The sequence below is a fragment of the Chaetodon auriga genome, chromosome 21 (genome assembly GCF_051107435.1).
Source record: "Chaetodon auriga isolate fChaAug3 chromosome 21, fChaAug3.hap1, whole genome shotgun sequence".
In the NCBI taxonomy this organism is placed as follows: domain Eukaryota; kingdom Metazoa; phylum Chordata; class Actinopteri; order Chaetodontiformes; family Chaetodontidae; genus Chaetodon; species Chaetodon auriga.
In genome coordinates, this window is record NC_135094.1 from 16040111 (window position 1) to 16059172 (window position 19062).

General features: G+C 42.8%; 2 protein-coding genes across 3 annotated transcripts; one reads left to right on the plus strand and one right to left on the minus strand.

Moving 5' to 3' along the window:
- On the plus strand, positions 1-10053 carry pck2 (phosphoenolpyruvate carboxykinase 2 (mitochondrial)). 2 transcript variants are annotated; one of them, XM_076721458.1, is made up of 11 exons: positions 1-142; positions 5070-5282; positions 5409-5593; positions 6273-6343; positions 6456-6591; positions 6678-6865; positions 7065-7227; positions 7334-7549; positions 7698-7835; positions 8199-8294; positions 8439-10053. In XM_076721458.1, the coding sequence occupies exons 1-11, from the start codon at positions 111-113 to the stop codon at positions 8906-8908; spliced, it is 1908 nt and encodes a 635-aa protein (XP_076577573.1). In that variant the 5' UTR covers positions 1-110; the 3' UTR covers positions 8909-10053. The 2 variants fall into 2 exon arrangements, with proteins under 2 accessions (XP_076577573.1, XP_076577574.1); XM_076721459.1 differs by lacking the exon at positions 1-142 and adding an exon at positions 1240-1295.
- Positions 10054-10079: 26 nt separating this feature from the next.
- LOC143314442 (B-cell receptor CD22-like) lies at positions 10080-13914 on the minus strand. The gene is made up of 7 exons (XM_076721460.1): positions 13842-13914; positions 13231-13614; positions 12669-12974; positions 12309-12554; positions 11945-12020; positions 11711-11750; positions 10080-10726 (listed from the first exon to the last, which is right to left on the minus strand). Exons 1-7 carry the CDS (start codon positions 13912-13914, stop codon positions 10505-10507), a joined length of 1347 nt encoding a protein of 448 aa, XP_076577575.1. The 3' UTR covers positions 10080-10504.
- Between the last annotated feature and the right edge of the window lie 5148 nt (positions 13915-19062).

A 19062-nucleotide genomic window follows, 5' to 3' on the forward strand; every position in this document is an offset into this window, starting at 1 on the left:
AGCCGCGAGCAGCTCTAGACAACCGCTCCTCAATTCACCTCCACGGTTAACTTCAATGTGCCTTTTTACACATTCATTTTTTTAAGCTAGCTTTATTTTTGCAACTGAAGATGTCGTGCCTGCTGCTGGGAGTCGTACGGAGGTGAGTAATTGTGATCTTTCGTGATTTTATGGGGGGTTTAAATCGTGTTTTAGCTTCGTGAGCGACGCGTTGCTATGTATATATGTATGTATGTATGTATGTATGTATGTATGTATGTATGTGTGTGTGTGTATGTATGTGTGTATGTATGTATGTATGTATGTATGTATGTATGTTAGTCTGCTTACGTTAAGTTTCTTACTGAATTTATACCGATTTAGCCTGTTTTCTTAACGTTACATTTTGATTTTACACATACAGAAACTATGTTGTGGACAGCATCATGTCCTGCCCCTTTAACATGAACCTCTTTGGGATAATGTTCATCACTTTCTCTGAAGCAGCAACATTTTCAGTCAGGCATTTTCAGTCAGGCACAATGGCTTTAAGAAACAAAGCCTGGCACTCAAATAGCTCTATGTTTTTCTCCTTAAGTTTACTTCATGAATGCCTGTTGTGCTAGCCTGTTTTTATTGTATACACATACAGAACATGTACAGTGGACAGCTCCATGTCCCGTCTACTTAACACGAACCTCTTTAGGATCACTTTTCGTCAGGCACAGTGGGCTTGTGTTTGCCTCCTGGACTAAATAAATGGCAGTCAGTTTAGCTTGTTTGTATTTTACACATGCAGAAATATATCGTCCCTTCCTGCCTGTTTAATATCATGAACCTCTTCGGGATAAAGTGCACTTTTTCTGAAGCAGAAACATTTTTTCGTTTGTGGCTTATGACAAAATTTCATCATCTCTGACCATGTGTTAACACAACAGAACGCATAATTCATGGATCCTTTTACAATGAGACAAGACCTGTGGCACTATTACAACATCCATCCCGTATGAATTTATCTATTAAAAGTCACCTTAGTAATCCTGCGACAAAATCTCCATTGTTAGCCAACTGCTTTGCAGCCTACTGCCAGAAACTTGTTTGACGTGATGTCAGATATAGGCCTCAGGTCGGGTGATGATGATTATTGCATACTTGTTTGTATCTTTATACTTTTACATTACCTTTTTTTTGTGTGCGTGTGTGTGTGTGTGTGTGTGTAATCTTTCTGCATTCCTTCTCTCAACCACTTTTTCCTTGCAGGCTTTGTGATGACACCACATCACACAGGGACTCTGGAGTCAATGTGAGCACTCCATGTGTGTTTGCTTTTATTTTGTTATTAGGGATGCATGTGAGTGACACCATGTCAGGGACGTGTGAGTCTGTGACAGGATGGCCCGTGTCCTGTGCATTTTTGTTTGCATTTCTGCTTGAGAGATTGTTAATGGCCAGAGTCATCACTCCTCTATTTGCCTGACAGTCCCGGAGCATGGTCCATGTGTTTCCCCCGTGTGCTCACTGTACCAAGTGTGAGGATTATGTATGCAGCACGTGTGCATGCTCTAAGTGATACTTCGGCGTGTCTCTGTTTCATGTGTAGACTGTGTCCTATAGAGGCAATTGACCAGAATCCATGTGAAGAGGGAGTGTAGGCGTGTCTGGCTTTGGTGTGAGAGGATTGGCTTGCTGATTTTGGAGGTGTGTTTAGAGAAGTTGCTCAGATGGAAGCAAGATACAGCCAGAGGAATGGATACCATATCAGAGTTATCTGTCCTTTGACATTCCTCATTTTCCCCCTGGATAATGTTTCTTTTTTTAAATTTATCACCCTTAAAAAAGGAGAATGGCGTTTCCTTTTTAAATGCTACATAAAAAATCACATTTTAAAAGGTTTTTTTTTTTTTTTTTCAAAAGAAAGCATGCTTGTCCTCATCAGGCATGGGGGATGGGGTGAGGAATGGGGAGGGAGAGACAAAGGCCTGAGAGGATGAATGACTGCGGGGGAAACTGGGAGCAAAGGTCATCAGAGTCTGTTTAGGATTTCTAATATTGCAGCCTTTTTAATGCAAAGACGGAGGAACAAAGATGCTAATCCAGTCCTGCTGCTTTTATCTTCTGTAGCAGGTCAGCCAGCACCTGAGCTTCAATAATCAACAAGTGCTTTGTTTCCGTCTGTTAATTTCAAACTCAATCACCTCCTTTCCTAATCCTAATCACACTGGAGAAAATGTTCAGCACCATCCGAATGGTTACAGTAATTAGTCGCATGACAGGGTGGATGATTGGAAGCAGAGGCACTAGATTTACTGGGTGGGGGAAAGAGTTAGTCTAATATCACAGTGGCGTTATTTTTTATCCTCTGTGACTTAAGGTCAGTTGAGGGTTGTGATACAGTGACAGTGTTGTTCTTTTAGTTCCACTTGAGCTTATCATTCATTTATCTGCTAAGATTTTCATCAGAGAGTCTAAAGATCCACTGAAAACTGAACAATGTTTCTTCTATGAAAAAGAGAAATTAGCCGGCGAAGTGTGTTTGGTGGATGCAGGTCATGCAGAGATATAATAATCTCCTGACTGTGGTTTTGAGTAAAAGGTCATGTGCTCCTAAGGATGAGTTTTAGTAACTTTGTAATCCTGGGAGTTTTGCTGTGTGCCATCATCAGGTCAACATTTCAATCTGTCCAGTACTTTGGTTTGTGACCAGAAACTTGCATCCTGAATGACATTCCCACCAACCTCATCTGTGCTTTGTGTGTATTGCGAATTACCTAATGTAAGCATGCCAAACTGAAATGGTGTATTTGATAAACATTGTACCTGTTAAACAGCAGCATGTTGTGAGCATGTTATTATGTTGATACTAGCATTTAGCTCAAAACACTCTACCTAATTACAGCCTCACACAGCCACTCGCGTGAAGTGTGTTCTGTTTTATTGGAAGTCACTTTGTGTTTTGAAACATTTTATTATTAGTAGTAGTATTACACACATACATACACCAGGAGCTATTTTGGGGTAATTCTCTAAGCCTGTTTAAGTGCTTTTTTGTCTCCTTTACAGATGCTTGATAACTTTAACATAAATAATGTATTTCTGTCTTCATGACAAAGGGCACTGTGACTGTTGCTATCTTTGACTGATGCATCTTCTTATGACAATATTAACTGTGCATTAAAATACTGATTTTTTTTCCCCCCCAAAAGAATGCAGTGGGGTGTGGGTACGTTTTGTCAGGCCTGAGCAGTGCTTTCAGGCTGCATGCGCTTCAACATGCACCATAATAAGGCAGAGCAGCCTGAGAGATGAAACCAAAAGTTACAACTGTGGTACCAATCACTCCTGCTTATTCAGCTCATTTCTTTGAATGCATTGTGAGATAAGATAAGATATACTTTATTTGGTAATAACTGAAGGAGCACGTTTCTCCACCCAGGTTGTCTCTCACCTGGACTAAGGTGGCTAAACAGTAAGAGAATATGGCAAAAAAAAAAATGGAGTCTGTTCATGATTAATTGCTCCCACATCAATGGTTAAACAACTAGCAGGTACAGGTCACCTGTTCAGAGGGAGTTTGGACCCTGAGGCTGGCACTAGACTGCTCTCAGCTCTTTGCCCTCTCTGTCAAGTTGCATGTTATCTTCTCTCTCACTGTGAGCCCACGGGCATGCTTCCTGCTTGTGCCCTTTGTATGGTCCGGCCAGATTTATGCATGTCTGCACATATACAATTAGAAGTGTATGTGCGCCCGTGAAGCATGTATTATGACACACTCAGTGCAGTAAATTGGGAGCCGCGTGCCTGCACTTGATGGGACAACTGTGTCGCTGTCTTTGAAACAGCAGAGTAGAGGAGTGGGATTTGTATTCCCAGTCAAATTAGCCACAGATTTTTGACTGGAGGGAGAATGTGGGTCAATTCATGGTTGAAACTAGCTTTAGGGCATTTAGGCTAATTTGTTTTGCTGTTTTTCTGGGCATCTCATTTGAGGATACAGGACTATGAATTTCACATTTTCTAAAGAGGTCAGCTGGGGTCATCCACACTGTAGAGACAGACAGAAAGCAAAGCACGCACACACATTGTCAGATAGTTGCCGGGAACAGACAGGAGAAGCATAGATACACACAGCCTTGTGTTTTAACAGCTTGCATTGCAGCAGCCCTCTCAGTGGCTTGTGTTTGTGAATATCATGCTGTTAACAAACAATAGGCCGGCCCCCCGCATGCTTCTCTTTATGTGGAGGAGTTTGTTTGAGGCTCTCAGGTTGCACTAATTACTGCCTCATGACAACACATGCATTACCCCTGTCACATGAAAAGCATACCACTTCAATTTGGGGCCTTATTTAGACTTGTTTGTGCTCCCTCATGCTCTTCCTTGATTTCTTTTTAACTCCCATCCATATCCATTGATATAAAAACTGAATTGGTGGTCTGCAGCTTTTTTCTAATTTTTCTCACATACTTGTTACACTGTGAGGTCTTAGTCATTATTTGTGAAACACACAACACCTGAATTGAGAAGCAGCAAACATAGACCAGAGCAGTCAATAATGCAGGCAAAAAGTGTCATAACTGGAGAGAAAGGAACCAGGAATGAGACTGAACTTGTCTTAACCCACTAAACCGAGTGCTTCCACTTCAGCCAGTGAGGACACTCTCTGCCGGGTCATCCAGCTCATCTGCATTTATGTAACTCCTGAATAATATCAACATCCCATTCATCACTGACTAAGATCAGATAAGAAAGAAAGCTATGCACTGTCCAGTTTGGATGTTTGTGTTTTCTTGAATCACAATAGATTGTTGAACTCTGTCTGTAGATTCAACAATGTATGGTAGAGATGTGACTTGCTGAGGGGAAATGTTCTACAAGGCCACCGTAGCTATATTGGTCTTGCAGCAAAATACTTTTGCACAGGAATGCAACCCACATGATGAGAGAAGATATTCTATTTGTTCCGTTTGTGTAGAGTTACACCCAACTCAGCCACAGGGCATTGCAAAGGTAGCGTTCAGTCAGTGTGTCCTCTGATCACAAGTGAAGGGTTAAAAAAGTAATTAATCATATAACTGCGTGGTCTCTTTCAGACATGGTGGTGTTGGGGCGAGTATCGGGGTTCGGTCCCTGGCCTCCATCCCCTCGTTGCCCCCGGCGGTGGCTGACTTTGTGAAGGGAGCGGTGGATGAGTGCAAGCCCGCTAATGTGCATGTGGTGACGGGGACGCCGGAGGAAACGGCCAACATCCTGGTGGGTCTGGAGAAGGAAGGGATGGTCAAGAGGCTTCCCAAATATGAGAACTGGTAAGGGCTATAAATATTTTTTTTTTTTTTTTTTTTTTTTTATAAATACATGCATTTGTTTGTGTATTGCTTTTGGCCCCCTGAGTGCTATTCAGTTCATGCCACGATTCCTGCTCTGTTGGTCAGTTGGCTGGCCCGTACAGACCCAAAGGACGTGGCTCGGGTGGAAAGCAAGACTGTGATTGTGACCAAGAACCAGCGGGACACCGTCCCCATCCCTGCTGGAGGGGTGAAGAGCCAGCTGGGCAGCTGGATGAGCGAGTCCGACTGGCAGAGAGCCAGAGAGGAGCGTTTCCCCAGCTGCATGGCAGGTACAGTGTTGGAGATTTGTGTTTTCACTTCCCTTTGAAACATTTGGATGGTAACTTTTGAATTGGATCAGTAACCAACTATTTGAAAATGAAACAAAAATAAAATATTATGTTTTACGTTTGAAGAGTAACGTTTGAAGGGTAACTTGACAGCAGGCTGAAATGCAGTGTTCACTGCCATCTCCAGTTTAAAGTTTCAAGCATGTGTGTATGGTCAGAAATGTGCTTTGTTGCACTTGTAACCAACACTGATGTCACAGGGTCCTGGAATACATGAAGTTAAACCACTGGAGGTCAGCAAAAACAAGATTTTCAGGTGTCAAGTTACTCTTTCATAGATGAATAAACAAACAGCTGAAACGAACATGGATGTTTTGCACGTCAGAAGTCCCAACTGTAACAGTGTGTGGATGGGAAAAATTACTTGATTTGCATCAGAAACGTGAAAAGCGTGACTCACAGTGACTGTCACACAAGGTGCCCCAGTGGAGTTTTCTTCCATACTAACAAAAGTTATGTTTAAGTTCAGTGTTTCCCACCAAAATGCATTGTGTGAAACCTTGAGGTCTAACAAATTCTGCATTGTTGACGTGTATGTTGTCTTGTATGTTGTTGAATAGAATAACAAATAGTACTAATGTATAATAGCATGTTTATACTTCTGTGTCCTCCTCTGTAGGTCGGACCATGTATGTGATTCCCTTCAGTATGGGTCCTGTGGGCTCGACTCTGACTAAATATGGTGTCCAGGTACTTGGCTTGGCAATACTTGATACATGCAATAAAGCAATAAACCTGCTGAGCTGAACTATCCTTTGTTTCTGTAAATTGCTGTAGTTAAAGTGATTTTGTTTCCTGCAAGGTGACGGACTCGCCATATGTTGTTGCCAGTATGGGGATCATGACACGCATGGGCACTCCTGTCCTGAAGAAACTGGCTGAAGGAGTAGACTTTGTCCGCTGTCAGCACTCTGTGGGACGACCTTTACCACTCAAAAGTACAAATTCTTAAAGCCTGAAACAAGTCGTCTTTGTGGTTTGTATTACTTAAAACTTAAGATCTCCTCCCCTGTCTTCTCTCCAGCCCCTCTGGTCAACTCATGGCCCTGTAACCCAGACAAGGTGCTGATATCTCATCTGCCAGACATCAGGCAGATCATGTCCTTCGGCAGCGGCTATGGAGGAAACTCTCTGCTGGGGAAGAAGTGCTTTGCCCTGCGCATCGCCTCCCGTATCGCCAAGGATGAAGGCTGGCTTGCCGAACACATGCTGGTGAGTGAACGCCACAGAAGAGAGCTTAGGGAGACACTCATTTGTTGCTGTCAAAACTTGAGGTGAAAGTATACTAAAATAATATAGCAGGGATGTCCTATTTGCTTTTCAGTGATGACTGTCCATGAGATGTTAGCTAAAGATGATAGAAGGATTTGTCCTTTAAGCATTTTTATTCACCACGCTCTCCTCTCCTCAGATCCTGGGCATCACCAACCCTCAGGGAGTGAAACGTTACGTAGCCGCGGCCTTCCCCAGTGCCTGTGGTAAAACCAACCTGGCCATGATGAAACCAGCTCTGCCAGGCTGGAAGGTTGAGTGTGTGGGCGACGACATTGCATGGATGAAGTTTGACAGCCAAGGTGAGAGGGAGGAGGATGGCTCACGCACACACGTGGAGCCACTTCGTTATTCAATCGGTAGTGTAGTAAATCCCTGTGTCATCCATTATCCCGGCCGTCTCTGCAGGTAAACTGAGAGCCATCAACCCAGAGAACGGTTTCTTCGGTGTGGCTCCCGGCACCTCAGACAAGACCAACCCCTACGCCATGGCCACCATCGCCAAAAACACCGTGTTCACCAATGTTGGCGAGACTAGCGATGGAGGAGTGTGGTGGGAGGGTCTTGACCCCCCTGCAGCCGGGGTCCAACTCACAGACTGGCACGGCAAGACCTGGAAGCAAGGTAACATCCGCCCAAACTGAACAGCCACAGTGTATACAGTGCCATCTAGTGGCCTGCCAAAGCAAATGCAATTTTTAGACTGTGTGACAGTCAGATGTTTCTAAAGCATTGAAGGTAGAATAAACTGTTGTTTCCTTTCTGTGAAAAGGAAGCTCGACTGCGTGTGCCCACCCAAATTCCCGCTTCTGTGCCCCGGCGGCTCAGTGTCCGATCATTGACCCCCAGTGGGAGAGTGAGGAGGGCGTTCCCATTGACGCCATTATCTTTGGTGGCAGGAGGCCGGAAGGTTGGTACTGCTTTCACTTAATACACAATATGAGCTTTTCCCTAAAAAGCCAGATATGGTTTAATGAGCATTGATTTTTTTTAACACAAATTTGCCAATTTTTGAAGCATTTAGTTGTTTGTAATGTTACTGACACAGTAAGTTGTTTAAAATGGTGTGCACAAAACAGATTTTAGTCACTTTATAGTCACTGTAATTAAATGATATATACTTTGCATAATTGCCTCACACAGCTGTGCTTATGTTGTTTTATGTCTGAGTCATTCCAGCTACAATGTGTAGTATGTATCAACATGAGAAACTGAGCAACATTTAGAACGCAGTAATAGCTGTGTGGTAAACATGATGACATGTTGTTGTCAGGAGTCCCTCTGGTCTATGAGTCTTTCAGCTGGCAACATGGAGTCTTTGTTGGAGCCGCCATGAGGTCTGAGGCTACGGCAGCTGCTGAGCATAAAGGTACAAAGTCAAACACCAGATTTTCCTCTGGTCTGCATTTTTTTTAATATATTTGTGCTGATTTGCATACTTGATTGTTTGAGATAATGGGATGATGAGGAATTTACTCTCACTATCACTAAAATGTTTAATGCTTTCCGTCAGGCAAAGTGATTATGCACGACCCCTTTGCCATGCGACCCTTCTTTGGTTACAACTTTGGTGACTACCTCGCTCACTGGCTGAGCATGGAGAGCCGAAAGGCCCCCACTCATCTGCCAAAAATCTTCCACGTCAACTGGTTCAGAAAGGACCCCACGAGCGGTGCCTTCCTGTGGCCCGGCTTTGGTGAAAACGCCCGCGTCCTGGAGTGGATCTTCAAGCGCTGCAGCCGGGAGAGGGACGATGAGGCGGCAAGGAAGAGCATTATCGGCTGGCTGCCAGAAGATGGCGCCATCGACACTAAAGGTCTGAGCAGCAAGGTGGATATGGGTGCCCTGTTCGACGTGCCCACGGCTTTCTGGCAGAGGGAGACGAAGGAGCTGAGAGCCTACTTCACTCAGCAAGTTGGAGCTGATCTACCGGCTCAGGTGGAGGCTGAGCTGAAGGCACTGGAGAACAGAGTGCATAACTAAAACCCTACTGACAGGAAGTTCCTCCAGAAACAGGGAGGTAGTCACTGATGACACAGGATTCACATCATCAGGGTGCAATCAGACTCACTGACTGGGTTAACATACACAGAGATTTTAGTTTTCAACCAGGTTAGCTAAAAACAGATTTGTTTTTTTTTTTAAATGTAAACGAAGCTAAGATTGGATAACGTGGTTGAGATGCCTGGGTGTCTCAACATATGACATGCTGAAATGCCAAAAACATGGCAGTAGCTGGTATGAGAGATTACTACTACTTGCTGCTCAGTTTAGCAGCCACATGGCTGATAGACCATGTTGTATGTTGAGAATACAGAAAGGGTAGACGTGCGTTTGTTCAATCATTGGTTGAAAGCAAAACAAAAAGACCAATTGTTGGGCCAGTAGCTGATGTTCTCTGTGCATGAAAACACAGTCAGTGACTCTCGTCTTTCTCTCTATGAAGAGAAGTCTGTTAGGAATTAAATGTCAGATATGGAATCGGAGGAGAAGCTAATAATCTACAATGCAATACCTACCTTTCAGACACTACTTCACACTCATTCTACAACACAGAGAAACTGGTGCTGGGCTGGTGCTAGGATGGAGCTTTGACTCTCAACATGAAGGTTAGATTTCTGTGAAGTTGTCAATATTGTCATGTGGAGAAGCACTGGCATGGTACTAAAGCACAATCAACATGGCCCGGTGGTGCCTGTGAGACATTTAACAGTACGGTGTCACGGCGCCTCATGTTTACACGCTAAAACCCAAAGAGTACGTAAGGTTCTGATTTTTTTATTCTTGAGAAGGTTTTAAGAATTTTAGCATTAGCTCTTTTAATACCCTGTCGACTTTCATGAAATGCCCTTTATTTTTAATTGAGCTTTATATCGGAAAAAATAAACATCACAAGTTTGTTAACTCCTTAAAACATCGTAGCAGCTGTGCGCTGGGCCCGAGGATTACTATGCATAATTCATCTTGCCACTCTGTAATGTTTGTGATTAAGCTGTATGATTTCAGGGGATGTTTACACACAATATTTGAAATGTTGGACCAATGAATGCGACTGAGATTATTAGGTATTATACAAGTTGTATGCCAAGGTTTTTATTACAGTGCAATGAATAAATACCTTCAAATGCAGGAACTATGTCTCATGTTCATTTTTAAGGCAATTCAAATAGAGATGTTGTGGGATACAAAATATGTATGAAAATCATATATGCAGTATCAACTGGTAAAATATCACAAAATTAGATTACACAAACATATCAAAATGAGATGCAACCTTGTTCAACGCTGATAATGTTTTTGTGACTTGTACATATGACAAGCAGATTACTAATCGCACAGCAACAGCCCGATGAGGACAGTACACAAATATGAGCTATGATAACGTGTTAACCAACAAAACCGTGTGAGCTGCAGGGCGTGGAGCTTTTCAGTTTCCTTTTTTTTAACAGTACAGTGAAGGTGACATTTTCCTGTTGGCATCAGCGCCTTTTTCTACATTAGCTGACATTAAACATCTTGCATAAGTAAAAAATGAAGGTATGATATGAATCCAACTCAAATGGGATGGCAAAACAATACTCATTTCTTCTTCACTTGAGCGTAGACATCGCCGTCAGCGGTCTGTGATGAGCGGTTTGCTGGCTTGGACACTTTGACTTGTGCATACAGCATGTCCTGCTGCCGTCCCCTGTCAGTGGACGGTTGAGGTCTCTGCTTGGAGAAGCTGATTTCTCCATAATGGATGTTTTCTTCTGTTTTGCTGGCTGGCAGTTGAAGAGCCTGCTCATCACCTCTTTGACTCTGGAATATTAATCAAAACAGGAAATGTTGTGAGCTGAAAGCTTCTACAATAAATAATTAGAGATGCATCTAAAGTTCACTATTTGGCCCTTTGGACAAATCGAATCTGGTTTCTGACTACATCACAGCACTGGTAAAGGTGATGAATTGCTCTGAATACTGATTCAGGTTAAAAAATGAGTTTTGATGCTACTTGACAGTGCAACCTTAAACATTGTTGAACGTAAAGTGTGGAGCAATCCTCGAAAGGTTTGCGTCATATCTTGAGGATATAGCTGTACTGTTTCCTTGGGGATCATTAATCTGGGTGGAGGAGTCCCCCAGGGTTCGATTCTTGAGCCTCTATTATTCAACTGCAGCACATGACACACGTCTAAATGACTGTGGTCCCATAGACTCCCAGTTTTAGTGTGTAGAGCAAGTAAATACAGTATATTGATACAACTTATTTCCTTCAGTTAAATCAAGGCCAGACAGAAGTGGTTGAATTTCACAACAAGGAGGAAAGACTCAAAGTCATTGCTGAGACTGATTGAAGAACCATAGTATGAAGACTAAGGCCAAGCGCAAGGTTTGGGTCGCACCAGCTGTTTATAAATCTATATTTTATGTTTGTGTGAGTCATTTTTGTCATTTGACTCACGCAGTTACTTCACAGTCTAACTAATGTCCATGTGCGGCATTGTTAGTGTGGCGTAATGCTGAAATCTGCATGTAATAAACACTTAGCTATAATTCAGCAAAATATGTCTGATACGTGTGAAGAATACACAGGTCCTGTTGACTTTGAGGAAACAACGAGTGCCTCTAGTCAGAACCAAATATGGTGAAGATGCTTTAAGCTACTGTGCTGTAACCAGATAAAACCAACTTGCTGATAAAATCAAATGTGCTCCAACTTTAGCCACTTTCAGATCGAGGCTGAAAGAAACAAGGTTCAAAAATACATTGTCTACTGTGTGGGTTGTACAGTTGAGTTCCCACCTGAGTCAGCTGTGGAGTTTGATGTTTTGACTTGAACCACCTGGAAGACATTAGAGAGAGAATAAGGTTGAATAGACAATAGGAGTGATGGGAGGCAGACATTATTGGAATCAGCCACTTTAATCAGTACAAAAAATGTAAACATGAGGAATCTGTTGGTGCAGAAGTGAACTAAACAAGCCGATCACATCCTCATCCAGACCCTCACCATGAACGTAGGTTTGCGATACTCACCAAACACAGACTGCAAGGCAGATGAGTATGACGGCACCGATCCCTCCAAGAGCTACAGCCCATATATCAACCTTCCCTGTTCATCGAAAAAAAAAAAAAACCAGGACAAGAAAACCCAGTGACTACGAGGAAACAAGGGCTGAATGAGCCATTTTTTTTGTATGGAATCATCACAAATGCAGTAAAAAATGTTTTACTGTGCATGAACAAAGCTATACAGAAGCAGAAATGCGCAAAAAAAACAAGTTATCAAAATAAGCAGATTCAGTACATTTACCTGCACTATTAATCTGTGATGACAAAAGAAAAACAAATGAGAGCAGACAGGATTTACATTGGTGGATTCAGTAACGTAATGACTGACCTTCAGCAGTCAGATCAATCTCTGACGACGTCTGGTTACCAACATCATTTGTGGCCACACAGTAATAAACTCCTCCATCTGTCACACTCAAGCTGTAAAACTGTTCTTCAGACACGTTCATGGCTCCATCTTTGCTCTTCTTGAACCAGGTGACATGGCTGACGGGAGGCTTGGCTCTGCTGGAGCAGGTCAGGTTCACAAAGCTGCCTGATTTACTGACGGACACTGAGGTGTTTCTAGGAGCGTCTGAGGAAAATGTGGCAGAGATGTGAGATATGAGAGTAACATCAGAGCCTGAATAAGATCCTTTATTTCTGTCCTGTGCTGACAGCATCCAGTAACAAACTCTGGTTGTCTTACATGAAACACTGAGAGTCTTTATCTCCTCTGCTGTCTTCACACCTTTGCCGTCATTCACAGGATATGCAGCAGAACAGGTGATGTTGTATCCATCATGGTGGTCTGACAGAGTGATGCTCTCCTGGATTTTAGTTGTAAAGGTTCCGTCTGTGTTCTTCTCTGTTTTGTTGAGAGAGTCTCGTTGGAGGTTCCAGGTGAGTTTAGGAGGTGAGTGAGGACAGGGAGTGAAAGCTGAGCAGCTTATAGTGACAGACTGATTCTCCTTCAGATCACCTGAGATCTCAATGCTGGGCCTCGCAGGAGAATCTGTGGTTTCCAATCAAACACACAGTTTACACATAAGAATAAATGAGAAATGACCAAACCTTCAGCTTTTTCAAAGCCAAAGCAGACACAGAAGCTTCTGTAGTGAAACTGCAGAAAGCATAAATAACAACAGACGGAGAGTTTAATCAGAAATTAAAATTAAAGTAAAAAAACTTGAAAATCAAAAAGTGTGCTGTTTAGACCAAAACTGAGCAACAACATTAGAGACTGACTGAAAGAAAGAAACCTCTCTCACCTCGAACTGTTATTTGAACAGGATTACACTCAGCTGTTGCCATGAAGAGTTTGTTCTCAGCTCTGAAGAAGTATTTGTCTGTGTGACTTGTCGTTAAAGTGGAAAACACAGTGGTGCAGTTTTTCTCTCTCAGGTTTCCAGTAATTGTCATTGGATAGGTGTTAACCTTCCCGCTACTGTTGAAAACCACATTGCTTGGGCTCGTTTTAAATCTGACATCATTTTTAATCCAAACTCCAAAGGTTTCTCCTCTGCTGTCAAACTGTTGTTCTGGTTTATGTCTAAAGGTACATGGGATTAGCAAACAGGATCCACTCGGTGCTTCCATCTCCTTTGGTGCAGTAATGAAAAGGTGTGACAGTTCAGGACAAACAGCCAAAACACCTGTGAAATGAGTCTCTTGATTAACAAAATGTAGAAAAATCTGCATGATGAGAAACAAACTACAGTTCAGCAGCAACATGTTGGTTCATTTTTCCTTTGAACAATCTCCACATAAAACCTTTCTCTTTGCAGTCAGGACATGAAGAGCTGGAAAGAGTGACTCTATCTGCACTGCTCTTTCTGCTTTGTTTCCAAATGGAGTCCAAACTGTGAATGAAACAGCTCACCTGAAACAAAGAAGACACTCAGCAACACGTTGGCTGTCACCATATTCTCAGACAGGACTGCAACGAGGCTCATCACCTGGATTTGATTCAAAAAAGCATCTTTGAAACAAATCCTTCATGTTCTTTTAGTCTCACAGTCAAACCATGAACTTGTCATGTAAGACCAGATGTTGCTGTGTGACGAGTAGTGACATCTGCACAGCTGCACTGAAAGCAGGTGGAATATAAAGTCAAAATGTGAAGCTTCTCATTTCTCTGAAGCTCATTTCAGCAAAACCAAAAGCCAACAAATAAAATACATCACAACTTTTTCAGTGGAGTTGGTGACAAGTGGCAAAATGAAAACTCAGAAACATTTGATCTCACCAAACGAGCCTGCAGCTGAAACGCACAAACAATAAAAATCAGGCAGTTTGTGGATTTCAGCTGAACTGCAACAGATCCAGTGAGCGACGTCCAGCTGAGCCGTTGTGATAGAAATGCAAACAGACTTGTTGGTTCAAGCTGCATAAATACGACAGAGATTGTCTTCATCCGTCCTCCTCACGTCCTGTGAGAGGGGAAGTCAGCTTCAGCTCATCAGAGTGCAGATGACTTCACACTCACAGATGGCTTTACCACAGTCACACACGTCTTATCTTCAAGTGTAGTACAGATTACATTAATCACAATAATGATATATTTAAAGAATATTAAAATCATGTATGAACTGTAGGTATAAAGTGAGGACATGTGAAATGTAGAGGACGTTTTATTACGAGTAGTTTGGCTCTTGTGGAACTCTTTCGTGAAAACAAAGGAGGATGATGTGAGACCGTCAGGAATCAAATTTGAGAAAGGCTTGAGTTGCGTGGGGGAATTGTTTTTCACTTCTCATTCATGTCAGCATACGAACAGCAGAAAAAAAGAATAAACAGTCATTTTATGGACGATAAATGCTTTTCTGGACACGGTGATCAAGACATCTCGCTGCAGAGAGCTGTGTGGCTGCAGTCCCTTGTGGCCTTGTGAAGGTCTTTTTGACAGAACCAGCAAACCAGCTTCAAGATCAAGATCAAGATCAAGATCAATAGTTAACTCTACATTTTCCATCCCACCACTTCTCTTTGTCACTGCCACTTTGGTTATCTGCCACACACAGATAAAGTCCCATTTATAGCATTGAAACAACGTCACATACTGTAAAAGAAACACACTTTTCAAACCATAGACTCACAGACAGGTTTCAGTGGTAATTAAAGACTGAACTGTGACGCGTTTGTCTTGGTTTCCTTGCGCATCTGAAAAGGACATCTAATAGTGCAACTAATGCCTCCACTTATTCTTAAGTTTTGACAATCAATGAGCAGACTGAGACTTTTTCAAACATGTTGATACCACAGAGTCTTTATCACTGCTGCTCTGCAACAACATGCTGATGACAGAAGCTGAGGGATGAAAAGGTTTTGTGCACTTTTTTTACAGCCTCTTCTAGCAGTAATCTACACATGCACTGTTAGGACCAGCCTGTCTCACCCTTGTGTTTCCTTTTCCCTTTTCCCAGTGTGGATTTTGTCTGTCTGTCTCCCCCTGTCTGTACAGCTGGGTGTGTCCCTGCAGCTCTCTCCTAGTTGTGCCGGATTGTTCCAGTCTCTTCCTCCTGAGATCATTCCAGGCCTGGTTGTGCATTCAGTATTGTGAGTAATTTCTCTCTCTCGTTCCATCGTGAGTTTGCTAATGTGTTTCCTATGTGCCACCACTTAAGGTGTGTTTCTTTGTTTCAGTTGCCTGCCTGCCACTTCCACGTGTGACTTGCCTCAGACCCGTCGTTTCGGAGCTCCCTTAATTTTCTCCACTCTGTCAGAGTGCGCTTTGTGTTATTCGTTATTTTTCCACTCCTTTTGAGTGCGCTTTCTGTTGTAAACAAGACAACAGGTGAACAGGTTATAAATGACTTCAATTTTTTTTTTTTGAAGTCAGAAATAAGATTTGAATAAAAGGCAGTTTATTATCATAATAGTGAGTCTGAAATTCCAACTTTTAGGATCCAAAGAACTACAGTGAAACTTTAATCCATGACCCTACAGACATTCAGTGACCAAACTCCTCTGTATTCTTACAGTTCTCAGCATTTTCTCTGCACCTTGTACACAACATCATCAGTTTACCTTCCATCACTTCTCTCTGACTCACTTTAATTCATTAACCACACACTGATAATAAAATGCCCTTTCGATGCTTTTAACCCAGCAGTCATCCACATGTGTAGATACAAACAAAAATGACTGAATAAGTGATGAGAAATGCTTCATCCGAGACATCTAGCTTGAACTCTTTTGTCACTTTTACAAATACATTTTCGCACACATAGAAACAACAGCAAGGGGAATCAAAATAATGACTTTGTGAAAAGGTGCCTAGAAAGCGCAGCTGTACACAGATTACTCAAGATTTATTTGTTTTTGTGTTATTCTCCATAAAGTAACATTTAAAAAAAAAAAAAAAAACATCTGTAAGAATACACTTAGTGAAATGATTAACATACTAATTATCGCCATTCACTGGGCCTCATGCAAGAACATTTTCGTTTTCTTATTCTAAATTTCTCTCACTTTTTTCTCATGAAGGTCTCGTACGAACGCGCCACGTCAGATTCAACAAACGCTCTTAAATTCGGATAAGTGTGTTAACGACCTGCGTAAATATGATGAATGCCACCTGTGCGTATTTAAGCGCACGTGCCCGAGGATAGTAAATTTGCATACTTGACGCCAAAAATAATATCATATAAGGCTACGCTTCCTGTCTCCTGTGCCAGGAAGTGTTCGAGTGCTGTTAATATCGTGTCACCTGTGGTTCGTACTGTCACCGAAATAAAGAAGAAATGGTTTGATATGAAAATGGCTTCAATAAAAACGTCTCGCCGTGGCCAGGCGCTCGATGACTGCAACTGGAGGAGGTCAAGGGGAAATCTGCGTCACCGAGATGGATGAAAAAATACGCTCCATAAAAGGTGAAGTTGCACTGTCAGGCATTTCAGTGGAGGATGTTCCCCTGGACACCGACATGCATCAACCTGAATGTGAAGATACGGCCAACATACCTGACTGTAATAATGTTTAAAAGAATTTCTTGTTTTCATAATTTCACATTTTCATCATTCATAATGACCACATTAACATTATCAACTAGCTATCTATCAACTAGTTCAAATGTCGTAAATGTTACATATGTGAAAGGAATAGTCAAACAATCATGTTCAACATTTTATTTAGAGGAAGAGCACCGTAAAATCTGAAAAAACGGCGTTTTTTACGCCGTAATGAAGTTGAAATGTGACTGAATGTGGCGTATTTCTGGCAGGAACGGCTTGCCATAATAGTGCGCTCCACAACGGCACGGGTGCGCGTATGACGTTCGTTGTACGAGCGTTCCTGTCTCGTTACAGGGCTGACTAAGGGTGTCAATAGCCAGGAGGCTAAAGCAAAGCTTCGATCACCTGGATAGAATAGTGAATTTTAGGTACATAATCTGCTGAAGCTTGCATGGTGAATATTAACAATCAGACAAGTCACTTACCGACAAGACAGCCATCTCCATGCGCGCCTTGCGCAAGACGCGTGCCAACTGCGCTGTTTTGCAGCACAAGGGAGTCGTGCGCTCCCCCTGGCCATCGAGCAACGACATTTAAAAGGTTGTATTTTGAGTCTGATATGATTTGAACGTTGATGGAGTGGTACTGTTTGCGGCTGAGGAAAGGGAACGCCTCAGGTGAAGGTGCTCTGATGCGTATATGTGTGCAGTCTGTTTCTCCGATTATGTTTGGCAGTCCAGCCATGGCATGAAAGTCCCTCTTAATTTGTTGTTGTTCGACAGCGGTGTATGGGAATTTGATGTACCTGGGTGATAAAGTGATGAGAGCTTTGATGACCGAGGGGAGCGCACGACTCACAGAGGACTGGGACACACCCGATCTGTCTCCAGTCTCCCTCTGAAAGGTTCCCGTGGCCAAAAATCCAAGGGTGGTGAGGACCTGGACGTGTGGTGGAATTGGGTTTGATCGGCGTGTTTCTCTCTGGAGTTGCGGCTCTAGCAAGCTGCACATTTGCGGCAGCACAGTCCTTGGCAATCTAAATCGCGATGTCAGCCATTCGTCTGTCTCCGCAAGGACATCTACACGCTCTCGGAACACACGCTCTCTTCCAGGAGCCTGACTAAGGCTAAGGCATCCAAAAGTAGCAAGTCAGCCATGACGCAGTTGGTTTCACTTCCCATTGACCTTGTTATATACAGAGTCGAATTAACCTTCAATTAGTGCTTCAAAGTAGTTAAATATACAATCCATTAGTCAAGAAAAACTTGATTCGGATAACAGCTGACTATTTTACGTGACTCCTACGACAGGTCTGGATCACTCGGAAATTCTGTTCGTACCTGAAAGAAAACTTCAAAATACGAGAAAATTGTTGAATCTGGCAAGTTCTCTGAAATCACTCGTACGCACCACTTAAGAGCAAATCTGTTCGTACGACTGGTTCTTGCATGCGGCCCATTGTCTCACACACAGCAGGGACATGATGTCGAGTGAAGCTCTCAGCTGGAATCTTCAAAGAATCTGTACTAAAGTGCCTTAAACCATAACTAAGTAAAATATAAAGAATAAAGCATATCAAAAATCTACATCTCTCTGTTGTGTTCTGTGTTTTGTTAAAGGCACCACAACTGAGTGCTTGCAGGTGTGCAGACTCACCAGAAACAAGTGGTAGAGAATGGTTGGATCGACAGCACTCAGGATCACACAGACTTTAGTGATCCCTGGGCTTTTCATCTAGCGCCACCATGAGGTTAGCATGAAAGTGTGTTACGTTTCGGCACGATTTGGACTCAATGGCAGAAACGCTGACAGGGAGAAATGATTTGAATGAACACTGAGTGGAGACTCCAGCTACACAGGACAGGCAAGAGGCTGGGCAGCGTGGGGGCAGAGACACTGGAGCTGGAGATCAGTGAAGGAGACACACAAGACAACAAAAACTAAATATTCATTCAGACTCGCAGGTACCACTGATGAACTATGAACTACACCACTAAGCAGCAGAAACAATCTGGCACTGAGTTCTCTGCAGTCCACAGTTTTTATGCTGGGCTTGATTGTGATGAGTTCCAGCTGTGTGGGAGCTCCCATCCACTTGGAAAACCACGCCCAGCCTCCGCCAAATAAGGGCGCACAGGAAACAAAGCA